This window comes from Aquarana catesbeiana, linkage group LG07, assembly GCF_042186555.1.
Source record: "Aquarana catesbeiana isolate 2022-GZ linkage group LG07, ASM4218655v1, whole genome shotgun sequence".
Lineage (NCBI taxonomy): Eukaryota > Metazoa > Chordata > Amphibia > Anura > Ranidae > Aquarana > Aquarana catesbeiana.
The window spans coordinates 97,410,880-97,432,065 of NC_133330.1; the positions used below are offsets into that span (position 1 = coordinate 97,410,880).

Sequence of the window (21,186 nt, forward strand, 5' to 3'; positions counted from 1 at the left end):
GGTAGGTCATATCAGTGAGGATTGTTGGTACTGTAGGTCATATCAGTGAGGATTGGTGGTACGGTAGGTCATATCAGTGAGGATTGGTGGTACGGTAGGTCATATCAGTGAGGATTGTTGGTACTGTAGGTCATATCAGTGAGGATTGGTGGTACGGTAGGTCATATCAGTGAGGATTGTTGGTATGGTAGGTCATATCAGTGAGGATTGTTGGTGCATCTCTCCAGTTTTCTGTTTACAGGCTCTAGAGTTCAGCAATGAAACAGTTAAGCTTGCAGGGGAAGCGGCTGGCTGTAGATCCGGCACTCCTTTGCGAGCCGCAGCACCTTGGGTGTGTGAATGTGGGATCCCTCCGCAGGGTTGCTAAGGGTGAAACTTTTCTCCTGACTTCCCTCACTTTGGGCCAGGAGGAGGGAGGTAGCGGGATCCCAGCGGACTCTCGAACCCCTAAGTAGCACCCAAATAATATCGGGTGGGGGAACAAAAAAAAAAAAAAAAAAAAAAGCTCACGGCGATACGTTCAAGCGCTTTGTACACCTCCTCCTCCTGTTTCTCCCAAAGCACAGCCAAGCCCAGCACCAGGAATCTGACACAACTACCGACCAAGTAAGGCTTGTTTACCGGAGCGGGGGGCTTTGGTTGGGGTTCTGGGGAAAGGGGACTCTAGTTTCGGTGCGGACGGGGACGTGACACAAGCTGTTAGTATGTTTGCCTCTATATTCGGCCATATTTACGTCTCCAGGCAATCCGTGGGAATGGACTCCACTTATCCGAGCTAGAAACATTTGTCTTTCTGGTTGTTGGAGTGAAAGGTGGTAGGGAGAGGTGCGGGAGGCTAAATTTTTTTTTTTTTACCACTGATTAGTACTGTAGTAGCTTACAGCTGTCATGGTGTACTCCCAGCCTCCATCTGTCACAAGTAGCTGGACATCCACACTTACCTAAAGTGTACACATCACAGGGGGAAATACAACCAGCTGTGACAACAAAATCTTCATTTTCACCCTTGGAGATGGCAGATCACCTTTTATTGTGTTATTGATGAGCGATCGCTCCAATCGGTCACCACATCAACCTCGGGTTATTTTAAGTGATTATAAAAATCAGGCTTCATATATTTTGTAATCAACATTATAGACCTATAGAAACCCTCTATAAGGCTGTATGGAGCCCTATGTGTTGGGGATCCCTACTGCCATATGTTTATAGTTGTTTTAGATCCTTTTGATGTATCATTCCTAAATGGTAATGACTTGATCCTCCATCAGTTCTGATGGTCAGTTTGTAGATCCGGTGTGTAGTAGATTAATGTGTGTGTTTTTTGCTCCATGTTTGGAATCTAATATGGCTGCCTATAGGGAAGCAGCTGACTCTCACCATCCTACCCAAGGCCTCAGCTCCTGGCACAAGAAGTGTTTGCTGGCCGTGTTTTATCATCTATATTATTTACTTGTCTGCTCTTTAGATTTTGTTTTGGTATTTTTTTTTTTTCCAGACCTGGAGCATAACCTTCCCTAAGATCACATTCTTAGTGTATTCCTATCTGAAGAGGATTCATGAAATACTATAAAAAGACATTCCCTTTGAGTAAACACAAAGGTGTAATAACTAGTTATAGACGTGATGTTGTGTGCAGGATGTAGTCCAGAGAAGGAGCCATCCAGTTTTTGGCTACCATCTTGTACATTTGTATTAACAGCTGTTCAGATATCAAATGTATGTCTTTGGTGTAACACATCATGATGATTGGGGGGTGGGGGTGTCAGGAAGAGGCAGACATCTTTACAACATGGATCGACCACTACAGAACCGGGATTCAATATGATTTTTTTTTTTTTTTTTTCTTTGGAATTTTCAACTGCCCATCAAGGAAACCCTTTAATTTTTGTATTTTTTTTTTTTATAATTCCTAATTATTTTAAAATACAGCTTTTACTAATGCGATGAACAAGATATGTTTCTGTCAGGTTTGCATATACTATTTTTTTACAAGTAGTTAGTTGCTAATGTAAAAATCCACATCTACCCGCTGCTGTCCATGACAAAAATTACAGGAGCACCTCCAAATCGGAAATTTTAAACCTGTTACAAATCTTTTTAGGCGACCAGCTTCGTGTGGGTGGACATCGAACAAGAAGGACATTTGCTTGGAAAACAGATCTCAGAGTACAAGGTTATTGGCCCCCTCCCTCTCACCTTGTTTAATGTGTAAACAGCCATTTAATGTCAGCTGCACCAGCCCTTTAAACATGTAGAAGAGGCGGCTGGTGATTGGTTGGGCTCTTCCACACCCCGCCTGACAGCTCCATCTAGAATGTTTTCCTTGTTGTTTTTAACTCTTTGCTCTCCTTTTTGTGTTCTTTTTAGTATGCTAGTGAAGGCTTCAGCCATTCCTTCAAATGCTGTAACCCATCATGAATGTGACCTTTTGTGAGACGTTGACAGTGCAAATATTAACCTTTTTTCAACCATTAAATCCTGTAAGGGGAAGCGGTGGTGCCACTCAAGCGCTAGGATTTTTTTTTTTTTTTTTTTTTTCAGAGTTCAGAATTTGTTTTCTAGTCTACTGGGTATTTTGAGTATTACTATAAATATCATAATCTCCCCCCCCTCTTTTTTTTTTTTTTCCCTCCCCCAGAATACTATGGCACTGGAAAAATACAAACCAATCGTTGTAGTCGGTTCAAAGATACTGGGTATGATCCGTAAAATTATTTAATTCATCTTAATGACTGTAAGGGTTTCTTTAGTTTCCTTGAGTTTCTTGGGATGAAAGGTAAAGTGCAGCTTATTGTAAAACTATATATCTAATCACAAATATAACTGTTTTGCACTGAACGTATAATTTTTAAGGCAAAACCTAACTAGTCTTAAAATGATTTTTACATTTTGACCATAGATACACTTTAAGGAGAAACTATTATGCAATTAGGAACTAATGGCACTGAAGCTGTTTATCTGCAGTTTTACTGTGTCTGAACAGCTGTTGATGTGCAATGGAGTTTCAGCAGTCACTGGGATCATGGATTATCTTCATATCTGTTGTCAAGACACAGCCTTGTAAAAAGGATATTGCCAGAGGTGAACTGTCTTCCAAGATATACTTTAATCGTTTCAGCCCCAGAAGATTTTACCCCCTTCCTGACCAGAGCACTTTTTGCCTTTTGGCGATTCGGCACTGCGTTGCTTTAACTGACAATTGCGTGACGTTACACCAAAACAAAATTGACGTCGGTCTTTTTTTTTTTTCCACAAATAGAGCTTTCGTTTGGTGGTATTTGATCACCTCCTGCTGTTTTTTATTTTTTGCGCTATAAACAAAAGAGCAGCAATTTTTGAAGAAAACAATATTTTTTTTTTACTTTTTGCTATAATAAATACCCCCAGTTTAGGCCAATATGTATTCTTCTACATATTTTTGGTAAAAAAAAAATTGCAATAACTGTATATTGATTGGTTTGCGTAAAAGTTAGTGTCTACAAAATAAGGGATAGATTTATGGCATTTTATTCATAAATTTTTATATATATATATATATATATATATATATATTTTTTTTTTTTTATTATGACGGACACATCAGACGCTTTTGATGCCATTTTGGGACCATTGTCATTTATACGGCGATCAGTGCTCTAAAAATGCACTGCTTACTGTGTAAATGACACTGGCAGGGAAAGGGTTAAACACTAGGGGGTGATCAAGGGGTTAAGTGTGTCCTAGGGAGTGATTCTAGCTGTGGGGGGGGATGGGCTACCACTGACATGACAGGGAGCAGTAGATCTGTCATGTCAATAGGCAGAACAGGGAAATGCCTTGTTTACATAGGCATCTCCCCATTCTGCCGCTCCGTGACACGATCGTGGGACACCGGCAGACATTGAGTCCGTGCGACCCGTGGGCACGGTCACGCTATAAGTGGCGGGCGCGCCCACTAGCCCCACAAATTAAAGGGGATGTTTAGGAACGCCAATTTGCCCACTGCTGCCATTGTGCCGACGTATATCGGCGTGTGGCAGTTGGCAAGTGGTTAAAGCAGGTCTGTGTTTTGTACCACCATGAAAACTGAGGATTTAAACTCGCATGATTGGTTTCATTTAGACCATTTTGCAACTGTGCTATTGTACATTGAGGGACACTGGATAGTAATTCGGGTACAATAGAGGTTTGGTGTTGCCTTCAGAAGATTAGACACTGGGAAAACAAAGCTGTAAGTGCATAAGGAGCACCCTCTCCCCCTAATCCATGCTTCTGGCCCCTAATTTACATGCATGGCACCAGATGCTTGGATTTCAAATTAAATTTTTTTTCACATGATTAGAGCCTGAGGCTCTGACTTCAAAAAAGCTGTGCTGGGCTCAGCGGGTCCTGAGACCTGATTGGCCAGGGAGTCTTAGGACCCACTTCCTGTTCGGCCAGGAGGAGAAGCAATGGCCCTGGAGTCAGGAGTAGCTGGAGTGAGAAGCAGCAGCCCTACCCTGGATCCTTGTCACCTACTTCCTAAGGTAAGGAGGCCTCTGATTGCCGTCTTCTAGTCTGTCTCCCGCGCGGGCGTGGGGGGGGTTGCTTGTTTTGAGCACGAACCGCCACTGGTAGAGATCCTTCCACTCGAGCTGCATTGTGGGTTTGTTTTTTGGGTTTTTTTGTTTTTTTGGGGTGTTTTTTTGGGGTGTTTTTTTGGGGTGTTTTTTTGGGGTGTTTTTTTGGGGTGTTTTTTTGGGGTGTTTTTTTGGGGTGTTTTTTTGGGGTGTTTTTTTGGGGTGTTTTTTTGGGGTGTTTTTTTGGGGTGTTTTTTTGGGGTGTTTTTTTGGGGTGTTTTTTTGGGGTGTTTTTTTGTTTTTTTTTGTTTTGTTTTTTTTTGTTTTGTTTCTTTTTACCTCCTAGTGTCCTAGGAGAACAGACATCCTTTCTCGTCCAAAAATATGTCCTTTTTTTTTTTTTTTTTTTTTTTTCCTTCTAGCAGAATTCTCCAGTTGCTGCAGAGCCACCAGAGCATAGCCTTTGGAAGTTGTATCCGGACCTCACTGCAAGGGAGAAATTGGGCTGGTGGCCTGCATTGTGTCCCTGGAGCACTTTGCTCTGCTGAATAGTTTGGTGGAACTCTGTCCCTGAATACTACTCATGCCTATCGGGAGGGGAATAATTTTAGATAGGAGCCAAAGAACATGCCCTGTCTGATATATCCAAGCTACTTAATGGAGGGCCTACTATAAGTAGAATGCTTCACTGCTCTTCAAGTCCCAAAAAGTCATCAACTCGAGCGCCAGCTGCAATACATTTGGAGGCAAACTGGTGGTGAGAGGGGACACCACTATTTTTTTAAAAATTGGTGCTCACTGCCCATGCACCCCTACTAGGTATACTATGTTTCCTGGAGCACACGCAGACCAGCTCGGTCTCTTCTGCCATCTCCTAAGCCTCACCATGTTCCTCCAGGATGTTTTCTTGTGCTGCCTGCTTTGAGAAATCTGCCGACAATATTAACCCTTCTGATCTGCAGTGTGAGTACATATTGTGGCATATCCCTCTTGCCAGGGGTGGACTGACCATTCGGGCACTCGTGCACTGCCCGAGGGCCCCATCAGGGTCGCCAGCCTCAATAATACCAGGGATAGTATGTAAAAATCTGTGTGGTGTTTTTTTTTTTTTTTTTTTTTTTTTTTTTTTTTTAATCCCAAGATTATAGCTGCCCCGCCTCTCCAGTACCTTTTCAGTGTGTGTGTGTGTGTGTGTATACTGTGTGGCCCCATAATCTTCTCCTATTGCCCCGAGGCCCCATGAGTTGTCAGTCCACCCCTGCCTCTTGCACATATATAGATATATATCATAAGTGCAAAGGCAGCAGTTCTGCAGGTCTTGCCAGCTTACAATCCACTAATAGATACTTCAGTTGCTGCAGAGCAATTGGGACTCATTTTGCTGCTTTCTGCATCAGCTAATCTTCAGCATAAGTTTTTGGAGTCTATACCCGTACCCATCCTTGGCTAAGGATGAAGCCTTTTCTGTGTTTTCGATAATCTGGTACATGAGGAGTTGTTCTACTGACCCCTGAAGCTAAGGATACAATTTTGGTCCCTGTTTGACACATACATAAGGTCACCAGCCAACCTGGGTTCTCTAAAGTCTCCTTCAACTTTTCCTGGACATTTTACTTTTTTGCACCCTGGAAAGCATAATTCTAATGGTGCAAATAACTTCCATCCCAGCAATTACTTTCTGTGATAACTCCTATCTTTTTCCCCAGTCTGGACTGGCTCAATATCTGGCCTGGAGTACCATCAAGGGTCAAGTTTCTGTCCGGTTCAGGTACAAATTTGCACATGAATCTCACCTGAACCGGTGAACAGAACCGCACTTCCGCTTTAAAACCGTGGCCGCATATATCTGAACCCAGCTTTAGTGAATGCCCATCTACAGGGAGTCATGCAGTGTGTTCCTACACATTGAATCTTGTGGGGTTTTTTTTTTTTGTTTTTTTTTTTTGTTTTTTTTCTGTCTGTCGTTTGAAAACTGCCCTTTGACCCTATCGGGGACATTCCCTTGTCTACTCTTGCTTACAAGGTTGCCATACTCCATTATCATTTCGGTGAGGCAAGTATGAGTTGGTCGCCTTCTCCTGTAAAAAAAAATAAATACATAAATAAATAAAATAAATCCCATTGTTTCAGAGACAAGGTTGTCCTGAGGCCTCTTTTCTCACCAAAGTGGTTCTTTTTCTCCACTTTAACTATGGCCTTATTCTCCCACATCTATATCCTGCTCCACAACATCCTGAATAGATTTCTCACCACTGTCTGGATATGGTACATGCTGTTTGAGTCTGACAGCTACAGCTTCTATTTGACAGACTGACTTGTTTTTTTGTCATTTCTCAGTGTTCATAGGAGGACCACTTTCTCCAGGGGGATTTGACAGCTCATCATTTAAGTCTGTAGACCCAAAGATGAGCTTCACCTTTCCCTTTCAAAGCACTCTACTAGGTCATTTTATTAGTGCTTTGTGGGCTTTTCAGCATCAGGCATCTGTATCTCCGATCTGCAAGGCTGCCGCCTGGTCTTCTGTTTGTCAAATGTAAAAGTTGGAAGTTCAGGCTTCATCTGATGCCAGCTTCATGTTGGAAGGTTCTTCAGGCAGCTCTCTAAGCTCTACTGAGCTTTTTGGTTACTTACTGCTACTTGTTGGCCTTTTTTAGAATTATGTTTCCTGTGTTGCTTAGCCCTCTGGACTGCATTTTGGATGTCTCCATTTACTTGAATTCTTCTTTTTTTTTTTTTTTTTTTTTTTTATTGTGTTTTATCATACGATTTAAGAAAATTTCACTTTCCATTAACCCTTTTATGCCTAAGCCTATTTCTGACATTTGGTGTTTACAAGTTAAAATCCGTATTTTTTTTTTTTTTTGCTAGAAAATTACTTAGAACCAGCAAACATTATAATTATCATTTTTTGGGAAAAGGGACACTTTCACGAATTTAAAATAAAAACGAAACCGTAAAGTTAGCCTAATTTTTTTTATTTTTTTTTTTTATAATGTGAGAAATGTTATGTCGAGTAAATGGATACCAAACATGTCACGCTTTATAATTGCACGCACTCGTGGAATGGCGACAAACTACGGTACCTAAAAATCTCCATAGGCGACGCTTTACATTTTTTTTTTTTTTTTTTTTTTTTTATGGCTACCAGGTTAGAATTAGAGGAGGTCTAGTGCTAGAATTATTGCACTCGCTCTGACTATCGCGGCGATACCTCACATGTGATTTGAACACCGTTTACATATGTGGGCGCTACTTCCGTATGCATTTTCTTTGCTGCGCGAGCTGACGGGGACACTTTAATTTTTTTTTTCTTATTTATTATATTAAATTTGTGGTTTAAAAAAATATAAATTGCTCACTTTTTTTTTTTTTTTTTTTTTTTTTTTTCTTCTAAAAGACCTCCAATGCCTCCTTTGCACTTCCAAGTATTCAGATTGCCGAAAGCGGCGATTCTGAATACTGCATATTTTTTTTAAAAATCCGGCGCCATTGGCAGCCGAGTAACCCGAAAGTCACGTGACGTTGCTTCCGTGTTTACATTCAGGAGACTGGAACAAAGTCTGCGGTTAGACGCCGAAAGTGTCGGATCGTGGGTCGGGTCTCCCGCTCCTCCGGGATAACAATCGAGCAGCTTTTAGCCACATTGGTTGTTATCCCTGGAAAGCCGATCACCCGCTCTTTAAAAAAAAAAAAAAAAAAAAAAAAAAAGTAAAACTAATTTCAATTTTTAAGCCTACTCTATTCTGCTACATATTTTTGGTAAAAATCCCAATACTTGTATATTGATTTGGTTTGTGCAAAACCTACAGCGTCTACAAACTATGGTATATTTTATGTTTTACTAGTAAAGGCGGTGATCAGTGACTTTTATAGCGGGATTGCGTTGGGCAAATCGGACACCTAAATGACACTTTTTGGGGACCAGTGACACAAATACAGTGATCAGTCAGTGCTAAACAATATGCACTGTTACTGTACTAATGACACCGGCAGGGAAGGGGTTCGCATCAGGGGGTGATCAAAGGGTAAATATGTTCCCTGGGAGTGATTACTGACTGGGGGAATGTAAAGCAGGAACACAGGTTCAGAACATTCCCCTCTTCCCGGAACAATGATCTGCCTTTTTTACATAGGCAGACTGACGTTCTGCCTTTCTCCTGAACAGTTGGTGGTTCCCGGTGGACCTTGCATCGACCAGACCCGCTGATTGGCTCCCGCTGTGTCCAGTCACAGCAGGAGCGCGTCACTGGCAACGCGCATGCCCGCCCCAGACTGGAAGTGTCAGATCACGTACCAGTAAATCTACGGTGGGCAGTCGCTAATCGGTTAAAGCAGTAGTAAAGCCCGCTTTGTGATTTTTGCCTATAAGGCTTATCTGGGGAGATATTCACCCTGGATGCAGCCATTTGCGTCACTGGCGCATGCACTCTGAAGGTCTGGCATACCTTGGACTTTCAGAGCTTTGTGACGAAACCAAGGGCTGTTGCTTGCATACACGGGAGTGACTTCATCGTGGCTCTGGCCAATTCTAGTCGGAGCGTGTGACCCTGGTAGAAAGACTGGGGTAATATGTCGGCCCTCTCAGCAGTGGCCACGTGCCGCTGGAAGCCTTCGGTAAGTATTTCATAATGTGCTAGTATGTGACGTAGACTAGCACGTTATGCAATTGCCTTAAAGTGGTTGTGGTTTAGTTTTATTTATTTTTTTAAACACAGTAGTCATTATTTGTATTCAGCTTTGGATGTGCTTGTGACACTCTGCTTAGGCCTAAACCTTGTGTGTGTGTGTGTATGTATGTATATATTGTCTGTCCTGTATCTCACAAGTGAGTACGCCCCTCACATTTTTTTCTAACCATTTTATTATATCTTTTCATGTGACAACACTGAAGAAATGACACTTTGCTACAATGTAAATTTGCTGTCCCCTCAAAAAAATAATGCACAGCCATTAATGTCTAAGCCGCTGGCAACAAAAGTGAGTAGATCCCTAAGTGAAAATGCCCAGATTGGGCCCAAAGTGTCAATATTTTGTGTGGCCACCATTTATTTTCCAGCACTGCCTTATCCCTCTTGGGCATGGAGTTCACCAGAGCTTCAAAGGTTGCCACTGGAGTCCTTTACCAATTCTCCATGATAACATCACAGAGCTGGTGGATGTAAGAGACCTTGCGCTCCTCCACCTTCCTATTGAACATCCTCAAAAGGGTTTAGATCTGGAGACATGCTTGGCCAGTCCATCACCTTTACCCGCAGCTTCTTTAGCAAGGCAGTAGTCAACTTGGAGGTGTGTTGAAATACTGCCCTGTGGCCCAGTCTCCGAAGGGAGGGGGATCATGCTCTGCTTCAGTATGACACAGTATATGTTGGCATTCATGGTTCCCTCAATGAACTGTAGCTCCCCAGTGCCAGCAGCACTCATGCAGCCCCAGACCATGACACTCTCACCACCATGCTTGACTGTAGGCAAGACACGTTACACTTGTCTTTGTACTCCTCACCTGGTTGCCGCCACACACGCTTGACACCATCTGAATCAAATAAGTTTATCTTGGTCTCATCAGACCACAGGACACGGTACCAGTAATCCATGTCCTTAGTCTGCTTGTCTTCAGCAAAATGTTTGCGGGCTTTTTTGTGCATCATCTTTAGAAGCGGCTTCCATCTGGCACGACAGCCATGAAGACCAATTTTATGCAGTGTGCGACGTATGGTCTGACCACCCCCCCATACTGTATGTATGTACAGTTTCAGCAAAAGTGTGTGGAGGGGTAGGTGTAAGCACTCCTGGCAGTGCCTGTCCCAAGACATGACTTTTTTTTTTTTTTTTTTTTTGTAACGTCAGCTTCGCCTAGCCAGCAAAAAAAAAAAAAATTACACAATTTCAAAAATGTTATAAATAGGGATGTGCCAAAAAATGATCGTCCGAAAATAGAGTTATTTGTTTTGCCAATAGAAAAAAAGGTGCCGATAATGGAATGCTGCTTCCTATTGACTTCAGTGCAAAAAACACCAGCCACGTTAATTTTAAATTCATATATTAAGATGTGGTGTTATAGATTTTTTTATGTTACCACTGGTTTGTCTGTACAATGTAGCAATACAGTCCATGGATCGTTCGGCATCTCAATACCCTGGATCTCTTTAATCCAATGGAGTATAGTCAGCCAGTAAGGGCGTATAAAAGGGCAAAACCACCAAATATGGGCGTGTGATGCTCTTTCACCACACCTTCTACAGCACAAAGGAGATGCTTGAGGGAAGGTTTTATGAAGCACCACAGGAGTGTAATGCCATCTCATTAGCAGTTTATAATTCACCTCTGCTGTTTTGAAAGCCCCAGAAGAGGCGTGGGTCATTGTGAGAATAGTAGCTTTTTGAGCTGGTGATAATTCTTTGTGTAGATCTTTTTCCCAGTTGTTAAGGAAAGTCGGATCTCGTGGGGGAACTAATCTGTGTAGAGCTTGGTAGAAATAAGAGACCGGTTTCTCCACTCGTTGATCTTCAATAAAAGCTGCCTCTAGGGGCGTCAATTCCGAAGTAGACCGGAAAGGTTTTGTAAGCGAGTGGATGAACGCTGCAAGCCGACGATACCTCCACTGGTCCATGGGTGTTGTAGGACCGTGTATAAGTTTTTCTAACGGTAGTATACCCATTGAGGTAGTTGTATGATGCAGGTGAGTCATGGTGCCAAAGATCCAGGTGTGCGTCTTGGGATCTATATTCCCGGGTGAGAAGTAGTTGTGACCAGTCAGTGGCAAAAGTGGTGAGTTATATGGCCATTTATTCGTTTTACATAATGAGTCCCATGACATGAAGGTAGAACAAGTAAGTGGAGATGTGGTTGGAGACAAATTTCTGTGTCTCTTAGGTATCCATATTTGTGTGAAAAGGTCAGAGCCACCCAGTGCAATTTCTAGGTTCACCCAAAGCTTAGAATTTTTATGATATTTCCAATCAGAAATCCTATTCAAAATGATTGCCAAAAATACTTTCTAAAATCTGGGAGGCCTAGACCCCCCTCTTTTAGATCTAGTGAGGATGGATCTAGCCAGTCTGGGTCGCCTTCTGTTCCAAACATATCTACCAATCAAAGATCTTAAAATCGTAAAAAAGCCTACCGGTATCCCAAAAGGGATCATCTGAAACAGGAACAGCAACCTGGGTAGTATATTCATTTTTACAATTCCAATCCTCCCCAGCCAAGTATGAGCCATCTGAGTCCATTTCTGTAAATCTGATCTAATCCTATTAAGTAGGGGCATAAAGTTAGTGCGAAACAGGGTGTTTACATTCGGGGTAAGGTGTATATGCCTAAATAATTCAGTTTACATGTCTGCCAGCTAAAGGGAAAGGACCTCTTCAAGTGGTCTACAGCCTGATCGGGAACTGAGACCTTTAGAATTTCAGACTTTGACATATTAATTTTAAAGTTGGAAATGGTGCCAAACGACGAGAACTCAGACAGAAAGTTGGGTAAAGAGATCAAGGGTTGTATGTAAAATAGGATATTATCCGCATATGCAGTGTATTTATGTTCATAGTCCCCTATGGAGATACCATGAATGGAGGGATTGTGTCTCACTGTGGATAGAAAGAGCTCTAAAGATAGGGCAAATAAGATGGGTGAGAGTGGACAACCCTGACGAGTACCATTTTTTATATAGGGTAAATGGGTCACTAAGGGTTCCGTTTATGCGTAATTGAGCAGTAGGTTTATTATAAAGAGTTGAGATTTGAGATAGGAGGGAGGCACCAATGCCCAGGTGTGCCAGAGTGGCCATAAAGTAGTCCCAGTCCACCCTGTCGAATACCTTTTCAGCATCCGTGGACAATAACAGGGTGGACTGGGAGGACCCACGAGCATGTGCCATTAAGGATAGGGTATGAAGGGCATTATCCCTTGCCTCTCTGCCAGGGATGAAACCTGTTTGGTCAGTAGAAACTCATTGTGGAAGCAAGGGAAGAAGTCTATTTGCAATAGCTTTAGCATATAATTTGGCATCTATGTTCAGCAAAAAAAAAATTATATATATATATATATATATATATATATATATATATATATATATATATATATATATATATTTATATTTTCAACTGTCTAATTTTGGTTTTCGAGCAGCAGTGAGAGTAGCAAGGGTTAAGGGTAGTGCTGAGCACAGGAGGATTAAGGTTGTGTTTTTGCAGTTTGGGGAAAGAACTTTTTCTGCAAGCTTGCTTTAAAATGTATTTATCCTTTTTTTTACTACATTAAACCTGGTAGTGAGAAGGGAAAAGAGGGGTGTGTGTGTGTGTGTGTGTGTCTCAAACAAACATGGTGGGAATTTGGTGGTGGTGGCAAGAAGGGGAAGGTATTGGAGCATTGGCTTATTTTGGCTCTAAAGATCATGGTGGTGTGATAGGTCCGGTGGTGTGAACTGGATAGGGGAAAGCAATGGGTGTGTATAGTGAACTGAGGGAGGGGAGCTAGGTGCTTTGGGTAAATACGGTTTGGGTTGTTTGCAGAGTTAGTGTAGTGGTGGAGAGCTGACTGTTAGCGTGCATGCAGTAGTATGTACAGTGGGTATGTTAACATGCATGCAAGTGGAAGAGGGGAGTTGGGTGCAGTGCTAAAACCGGGAGGGGGGGGGGTTTATTGGGTGCATGCAGCAATGAGCCCAGAGGATGGGTTTGGTGTGTTCAGTGCTAAGAGCAGGATGTTGGGTTCATGCAGTGACCAGAGGGGTGCAGTTTTGAGTGCGAGGGTTCCTTTCCACGTCCAAGCCACTGTGGAGTGCATAGGTGCTATGGTTGCCAGAGGACAAAATCTCAGTGGGTTGTGTGCAGAAAAAGAGCAGTGCGGCCCTGAAGATGCTGCGCGTAGAATGGCAGTCTGGGCGACGGCAGCTGCAGTTCTAGCTTAGGAGCCTGGGGCAGCTACTTGTTACCCATTTTTAGGAATGGCAACAGCACATGCTTGGTGTCTCCATCATATTGTTTACTGTATTCACTGCGCATGATTGGCAGGCTTTATTGCTCATGCATGGGCTGTACTTAAGACTGCATTTTGCTTCTGCTGCCTATGGTGCCAGTGCTATAGAACCTCACAGCCATGCTGTTGTAAGTCTGAGGGAATCGTAAAACTTGCTTTATTACCATTGGTGCTGAGCTTGTGTACATGCGGTTGTGGGACAGAGAATCCTACCCACAGCTCATTGCTTATACTATTATTTAGTATTCACTATAGTAATTTTAGACTGTTACCTATACCCCCTTTTACTACTTAACATTCAGTTTTATTATCTTGATGTGCACACCTAGTCCAACCTAAAACTGGCAAGATAAAACATATGTATCGTCCTGAAAACAGAACACCTTGCTCCCCCAGAATGTTATAAAAGAGAAGTATGGCTAAAGCTTTTTTTGGCCATACATCTCTTCTGAGTAAGAAGAGTGCACTTACTTTTGCTTTCCTGTTATCTTTCAGTGCTGCTACAGGCTCTGGAAGGATCCCAACCTGGATCCACCCAGCTGCCTGGGTAACAGCTGGCTTTGCGCAGTGGCAGTATCATAGCCAATGAGGTTCAACTGAGGCGTAATTATTGCTAATTGCTTCTCGACCTTTTGGCTAAGATCAAGTGTAGTATCTGTTCTTATCAGTTTCCAGGAGGTGGCGCTTGCTTCCGTCCCTGATCTATGGCGAAATAGAGATGGGATTGCGGTTGCTATGCAAAACCTGCTGGAGTGAAGGTGACCTGGAGCGGTTTGTAGCCGAAAGGGAAGCCTTCTGATGGGGATGGAGAACCACGGGGTCTGAACCAGAGGGTCGGGACCCTGGCCTTCTGGCCTGGATTGGGGCGGATCTAGCTCCAGACAGTTATTTGGGAGAGAACGCTTACTCCTGCCTTGCAAGGGGGGGAGGGAGTGGCAAGTACTTTCCGAATGTAATTAGGAGGAGTGATGGGTGCGACGGCAGAGCCTGATGGTAAAGAGCTCTTTCCGGCTTCCTGATCTCCATATCCTTCCTGTCTGTGGTGGGGTCTGCTGTGGTCTTGGCTGGAGGGTCAGGGCTTTTTCGAAAAGTCAGTGGTGAATGTGCCCCTGAAGTGGCAGTTCAGGGGTGCCGTATAGTCACGGCGTGAAAGCACTTGATTTTATGGCACCATGGTCACTTTCACCACAACACACGTTTTTCACACCTGCCTCTTGGGCCGGGCCTTTTGGCCAGGACCAGGGGAAATTTTTATGCCTGGCCGGAGGGCCGGCCATTGTATAGCACAATGGCCACTTTCACACTCCCATCTCACTATCTTCCCCACTCTTTCTTTTACCCCTGTTTGTCACCTTTTTGTCTTTTTTTTGGTTGTCTTTGTATACACGTTTTGTCACTGTGTGGCGAGTAGGGTGTGGGTCCTCGGGCCTACTCTGAAAGTCTTGGGAGGGGGTGGACATAGGCCTTTTGGCTTGGTTCGCCCTCTCCTTTGAGGGGGTCTCCCTTCGGGGGAGCCCCACTGTACTTGGGTCGGTCTGCTTCGGCAGACCTTCAAGTTGTGGGGGTCCGCCTGGTTTCGGCCAGATGGACCCTTTGTCTGAGTACCTCAGTCCCTGTCTGGAGCCTAACACCCCGGGGGATCAGGGTAAGGTCCTTCCCTAGTGGAGGACTCTGTACACCCGTTGCACGTTTTTGTGTTTTCACTCTTTGTGTGGGCATTTTTTTTTTTTTTTTTGGCACCGGGTGGAAGTTTTTGAGGTGTGTTTTGCACGCCACTGGCTTTTCGATAGAAAAACAGCTGGCTCTGCCTCTCAACATGCTGCTGAGAGCCAAGGCCAGCTGCCCACCCCCTGTAGACCAGTGTTCCAGTGAGTGTTGGAGGGACAGAGTGGAGAGCAGCGACTGACAGTCACCACTCTCAGCTCTGAGAACTGAATGATCAGTGGTCATGTGATTGCTTGGTCCTTGAGCTTAGAGCAGATATAGAACAGCTGCAGCATGGAGGTGAGTATGTAAGTTTTGAGTATGGGATTTATTTATTTAATATTGACCCTGTTGTAGTCACAGTGCCAAACTTCTGGGCAAAGTGAATGTTTCATCAACTAAATAAGGAAAAGCTGTGTTTTTTTTTTTTTTTTTACTTTTTAATTTCATGAGATGCATCTGTGGGTATTCAAATTAACTTTTTGATATTCTATTTCAGTAATTCAGTTCAAACAGTGAAATGGATATAGATTATATTGTCTAGATGAGTTATACACAGTGATATATTTTAAGCTTTTCTTTTATTTTTTGATGATTATGGCTTACCGCTAGTAAAAACCCAAAATTGAGTATCTCAGAAAATTAGAATATTACATAAGGCCAATAAAAAAAAAAAAAAAAGAGATTTTTAAAACCGAAATGTTGGCTTACTGAAAAGTATGTCCATGTACAGTATAGTATGCACTCAATACTTTGGTCAGGGCTCCTTTTGCATGAATTGGTGCATCAATGCAGCATGGCATGGAGGCGCTCCACCTATGGAACTGCTGAGGTGTTATGGAAGTACAGTTTGTTTTGATAGCAGCCTTCCGCTCGTCTGCATTGTTGGGTCTGGTGTCTCTCCTCTTCCACTTGACAATACCCCACATATTCTCTATGGGATTTAGGTCAGGCGAGTTTGCTGGCCAATCAAGCAGTGATACCATGATCATTAAACCAGGTATTTGTACTTTTGGTAGTGTGGGCAGGTGGCAAGTCCTGCTGGAAAATGAAATCTGCATCTCCTGAAAGCTGGGCAGCAAAGTGAAGCACAAAGTGCTCTAGAATTTCCTGCTAGAGGGCTGTGCTGACTTTGGACTTGATACAACACAGTGGACCAACACCAGCAGATGACTCCTCAAATTTAGGAAGTTTAGCATTTCATTTCATAATCAAGGTCCCAGAGTCTGGAGGAAGAGTGGAGAGGTACAGAATCCAAGTTGCATGAGGTCCACAGTCAGAGGCTGCCTCCATGTCACGCTGCATTGATGCAGTAATTCATGAAAAAGGAGCCCTGAACAAGTACTGAGTGCATACTATATTACACATGGACATTTTTTTTTCAGAAAGCCAACACTTCTGTTTTTAAATAGACTTTTTTTTGGTCTTATGTATGAGTCTAATTTTTCTGAGCTACTGAATTTTGGGTTTTCATTAGCTGTAAGCCATAATCCTCAAAATTAAAAGATTCTTGAAATCACTGTGTGTAATGCATCTATATAAAATTTTAATTGCGTTACTGAAATTAACTTTTTAATATTCTAATTTTATGCAATGCACCTGTATTCGTGTGAAAGGGTAATGAAGAAAAAAACACATGCTTGCATATGTTTTGACATGAAAACATCTTCTTCTTTACTATGGAATATCTTACTATAGTTACATGGTATTGAAACCCTTGTAAAGCTGAACTTCAGGGAAAAATAAAATTTACCTTTGCATTGGGCCCTCCCTATCCACACTTCAAGGGTAATTCTTTTTGTGTCTTTGGCAATATTTAAATACAGAGTTTACTTGCCTTATCCCTCACTTCCCCAGCGGTCAGTGCTTGCCTCTTCCTCTGAGACTCAGGGTTTCGATGTCCTTGATTACATTGTAGGACAGGTGAGAGTGTGACTGTGGGGGCAGAGTGCCAAAGAGAAGTAACTTCGGGGGACCAGCTGCACAGAGAGAAAGAAACCTTGCAGGAGTGAGGGATAAGGTAAGCAGAAACTGTGTTTAAAGCCTACCCCAAACATAAATGAGCATTTGCCCCTTTTTTTTTTTTTTTTTTTTTCCCCAAGAGTTCAGCTTTAAGGATTTTGTGAACGTTGTTTAGTACCTAAAAATACCTTTTACATAAGGTTTCCTTTTTTTTTTTTTTTTTTTTTTTTTTTTTTTTTTTTTGCTTCCTTGGTGTGTTTAGGAAACTGTATCCTTGATCCAATTAAACCAGATGGTTGCATAGGTGGTGTTTAAATGTCTTGTGGTGTTTTAAGTATATAAATGAACAAACCATTTGTGTAATATAATAATTTTTTTTGTTTTTGTGTTTTCCTGTACGCAGAGAATATGCATCTGGAGATTAAGGTCGCCCTGAATTTTATTATTTCATATCTGTATAATAAGCTTCCAAGAAGAAGAGCTGATCTGTTTGGAGAAGAGTTAGAGAGGCTTTTAAAAGGCAAATACGAAGGGCACTGGTACCCGGAAAAACCTCTGAAGGGCTCTGGCTATCGCTGTGTTCATATTGGTGAAACTGTGGATCCGGTAGTTGAGCAAGCAGCACGCAGAAGTGGGCTTGACATAGATGATGTAAGAGCAAATGTACCAGAAGAGCTTAGTGTGTGGATTGATCCATTTGAAGTGTCTTACCAAATTGGGGAGAAAGGAACCGTTAAAGTATTGTACTTAGAAGATGTAGAAAGCAGCACTGAGCTGGACAAAGAGATAAAGAGTAGCTTCAATCCTGAAGCACAAGCATTTATCCCAATCACTAACCAAGAAACCTCACTGTCCAACTCGCCATCTCCATCTTTTGGTCAGTCCCCAAGTCCAACTTTTATCCCTCGTGCCACCCAGCCCATTACCTTCACTACTGCCACCTTTGCAGCTACCAAATTTGGCTCAACCAAGATGAAGAAAGGAGGTCAGCGCATGGCACGATCGCCCACCAATAACTTGGCAAAGCACAAGGGTCTGTCTCTGTCAATGCATTCATTAAACTTCAGCCCAGCCCAGGGAGCTCCATCCCAGCTTTCTCCAAATGCCAAGGAGTTTGTCTTCAGTGGACCACCTGGGCTTTTCTATGATGGGGATAGCCAGAATCTACCAAGCCCAGGCCAGTTTGCTACTCCATTCAACACTGGGAGCAGTCTATTCAATGATAAATCCCCTTTTGTGGATGGATTGAACTTCAGCCTTCCTTATCCAAGCCAGCCTTTCCAGCCTGTTGTCTTGGCTAATTAAATTTATTGAATTTCTATAACCTCCTCCCATTTTCATTTCTTTTCAAAAGAAAAAAAATTGATTTTGATTTATAAAATTAAAACAATGGTGACACAGCTATTTACTGGGAGACAATGTACTTGGACTGCATTGCTACTGGACGCTTGTGAAGTTCTCATCTTTTTACAAGAAAATGCATATATATTAAAGTATATATATATATATAAAAATACGGAGAGTATATGGATATCTAGTCAGTTTCTTTATTTTTTTACCTTTTGTCATTGGATGCATCAGAAGAAGTAGAAATGTTTTGGGAATTGTTTTCCCCCTTATGTGCCCTAAGGAGGAAGGAAAATAAGACTGAAGGCTCTTGACTATCTGCACCACCATATCAACAAGTGTCCCTGCAGCAGGATTGTCACACAAAAATGACTGGTACGCTTTGCAGCTAGTCTTTTTAAGATCCTCTTCTGCCAGCCAGGAAGAACAACTGAAACCTAACAATGAGTTAGACTTTTTTTTTTTTTTTTTTTTTTCCTGCAATTCTCCAACACTGTCTATTCGCACTATTACTTCTCGTCTCTTTAGTCTTCAAAACTTCTGTCTTCTATCCTTGTGTTCCTTTTTTAGAGTTTTACTTAAAAGCACTGCACGATCAATTCTAGCAAGTCTTCTTCAAGACAAGTAAAACAGTTTCTCAGTCAGTACTGTACTCTGCATTGTCTCCATGAGTTTGATCATTCTGTAACAAAGGTGGTCAAGCTGTAGAGGAGGGATCTGATCCATGTTTTGGCAAAACTTTCCAGTATGCCCAAAAGCATTGTGTTTTAATTTCAGCAAAAATACTGACTATATTTTGCCACAAGTGTTCTAAAAATGACATTGAGAACGATAGATCGGTATAATGCACTATGGTTGGAATGATTGAGTTTGATGTTTGGCTTGTTGGGGCACTCTGAGACATTGCAGATTATATGTAGAATTTTATACTGTCTTTTACTGATAGAGGGCCTGCTAAAATAGTTGTGCTAAATCTATTCAATACAAAGCAAAAATATTTCGTCTCCCACTATGGATGCCTAATGGGCACCAATGAAGAATTGGGAGCTCAACTTATCTGCACTTTTAAGGTGAAATTTAAAGTAGAACTTTTCTTTGCTCTTCTAGCAGTATTATAAGAAATCGCCTGAGCCCCTTACAACAAGTTTGACAGTGTCTTTTTGTTGTAAGATCACATTGTGGTGGTATTGTTTCCTTCTACTTTCTGACCTCTTGATACAGAAGGCATATTTAGGTATAGCAAACATATTCTATTCCTTGTCAAAAATAGGCTAGCGTGGCTGAAATAATGGCATTGGATAAATATAATATATTAACAAATGTTTTATATTATATCTATATTTTTAAAGCTGTTTATAAATCCATTTTTTTATTTATTTTATTTTCTAAGACGACTTTTGGGATATGCATTGTAAGGATCAGTAATGAAAATTATATATTTAACAAAAAAGAAAAAAAAAAAAAAAAACTATAGCCCAGCCTCTCCATGAATGCAAATCCTTCATTACTAAAGGTGTCCTTAAGACCAACCATGAAGGGTAACTGGTTTCCTCTGAGGTAGATGGCCAATGTCTATGTTGGATTTCAAAAATAAAAAGAATTACTGCTTAGTACTTAAGACTAAAGGTCCTTTCTTTTTCAGCCTTGTCGCTCTCAAATGCACTTTTGCTTAAAGTGATTGTAAAGTCTCGTGGTGTGTGTTTTTTGTTTTTTCTTTTATATGTAATTTTTTTTTTTTTTTTTTAATAACAAACATATGTTCTACTTACCTGCTCTGTGTACAGTAGTGGTTTTGCACAGAGCAGCACAGATCCTCCTCTTCTCTGGTCCCTCTTCGGTGCTCCTCCCTCCTGTTGAGTGCCCCCACAGCAGGCAGCTTGCTATGGGGGCACCCGAGCCACAGCTCTCTGTGTCCATTCAGACATGGAGCCGCACCCTGGCCCCGCCCCAGTTCTCTCCTCATTGGATGACTGACTGACTTTGACAGCAGTCAAGATGGGGCTCAGGTAAGTATTATGGGGGCTGAGGAGGGCTGCTGCACACAGAAGGCGCTTTATCTTCATGCATAGAAAAAAAAAAACTTTCTGCCCTTTTATGACCCCTTTTAAATGCAGGGAGAAACATCTCCAATGCTTTTACATTTGATTGTCACCAGGAAAGTGCGAGCTGGTAGCATAGAATCCTGCGGGGGGAGGGATTGAAATATATGTAATGGATTTTTCTCATTGGCATTCATTTTGGACTATACCTGTTTTTTAGGCAACTCTGCATAAACCTGTTAAGCCCAGTGTACATATTTATGTGTTTTTAATATCTAACTTGCACCTCCGTATATTGTATGTAAGCTGTTCTAGAATGCAGCCAGAGCCATAAGCAGCAGTCTGGCGCTTGATGCAGATTCTGGTCACTGCGCACAAACCCCCATTCTACCACTATGGCAGTGTCCTTTTCTGCTTACTTTCTTACAGGCCTTCTTTATATCAAGTACATAACAAATTAGCACTTCTTTTTCCAGTTGTAAACTATGGGGTTGATTTTAATAAAGGCAAATAGACTGTGCACTTTGCAAAAAGTACCCAATCACGTGCAAGTTAAAAACAAAAAAACTACATTTTTGCTTGCACATGATTGGATGATGGAAGTCCAGCAGAGCTTTTGCTCA

The 21,186-nt window shown here is 42.0% G+C and overlaps 1 protein-coding gene and 1 pseudogene across 1 annotated transcript; both read left to right on the plus strand.

Moving 5' to 3' along the window:
* Window positions 1-313: 313 nt before the first annotated feature.
* TOB2 (transducer of ERBB2, 2) lies at window positions 314-20,137 on the plus strand. Its single transcript, XM_073592521.1, has 2 exons — window positions 314-606; window positions 17,581-20,137. The coding sequence occupies exon 2, from the start codon at window positions 17,586-17,588 to the stop codon at window positions 18,480-18,482; it is 897 nt and encodes a 298-aa protein (XP_073448622.1). The 5' UTR covers window positions 314-606; window positions 17,581-17,585; the 3' UTR covers window positions 18,483-20,137.
* On the plus strand, window positions 14,068-14,132 carry LOC141104014 (U4 spliceosomal RNA; annotated as a pseudogene).
* Window positions 20,138-21,186: the final 1,049 nt, after the last annotated feature.

Bases quoted from the DNA above. Each gene is read 5' to 3' on its own strand.
- TOB2 (XM_073592521.1), top strand. From the start codon at position 17,586: ATGCATCTGGAGATTAAGGTCGCCCTGAATTTTATTATTTCATATCTG.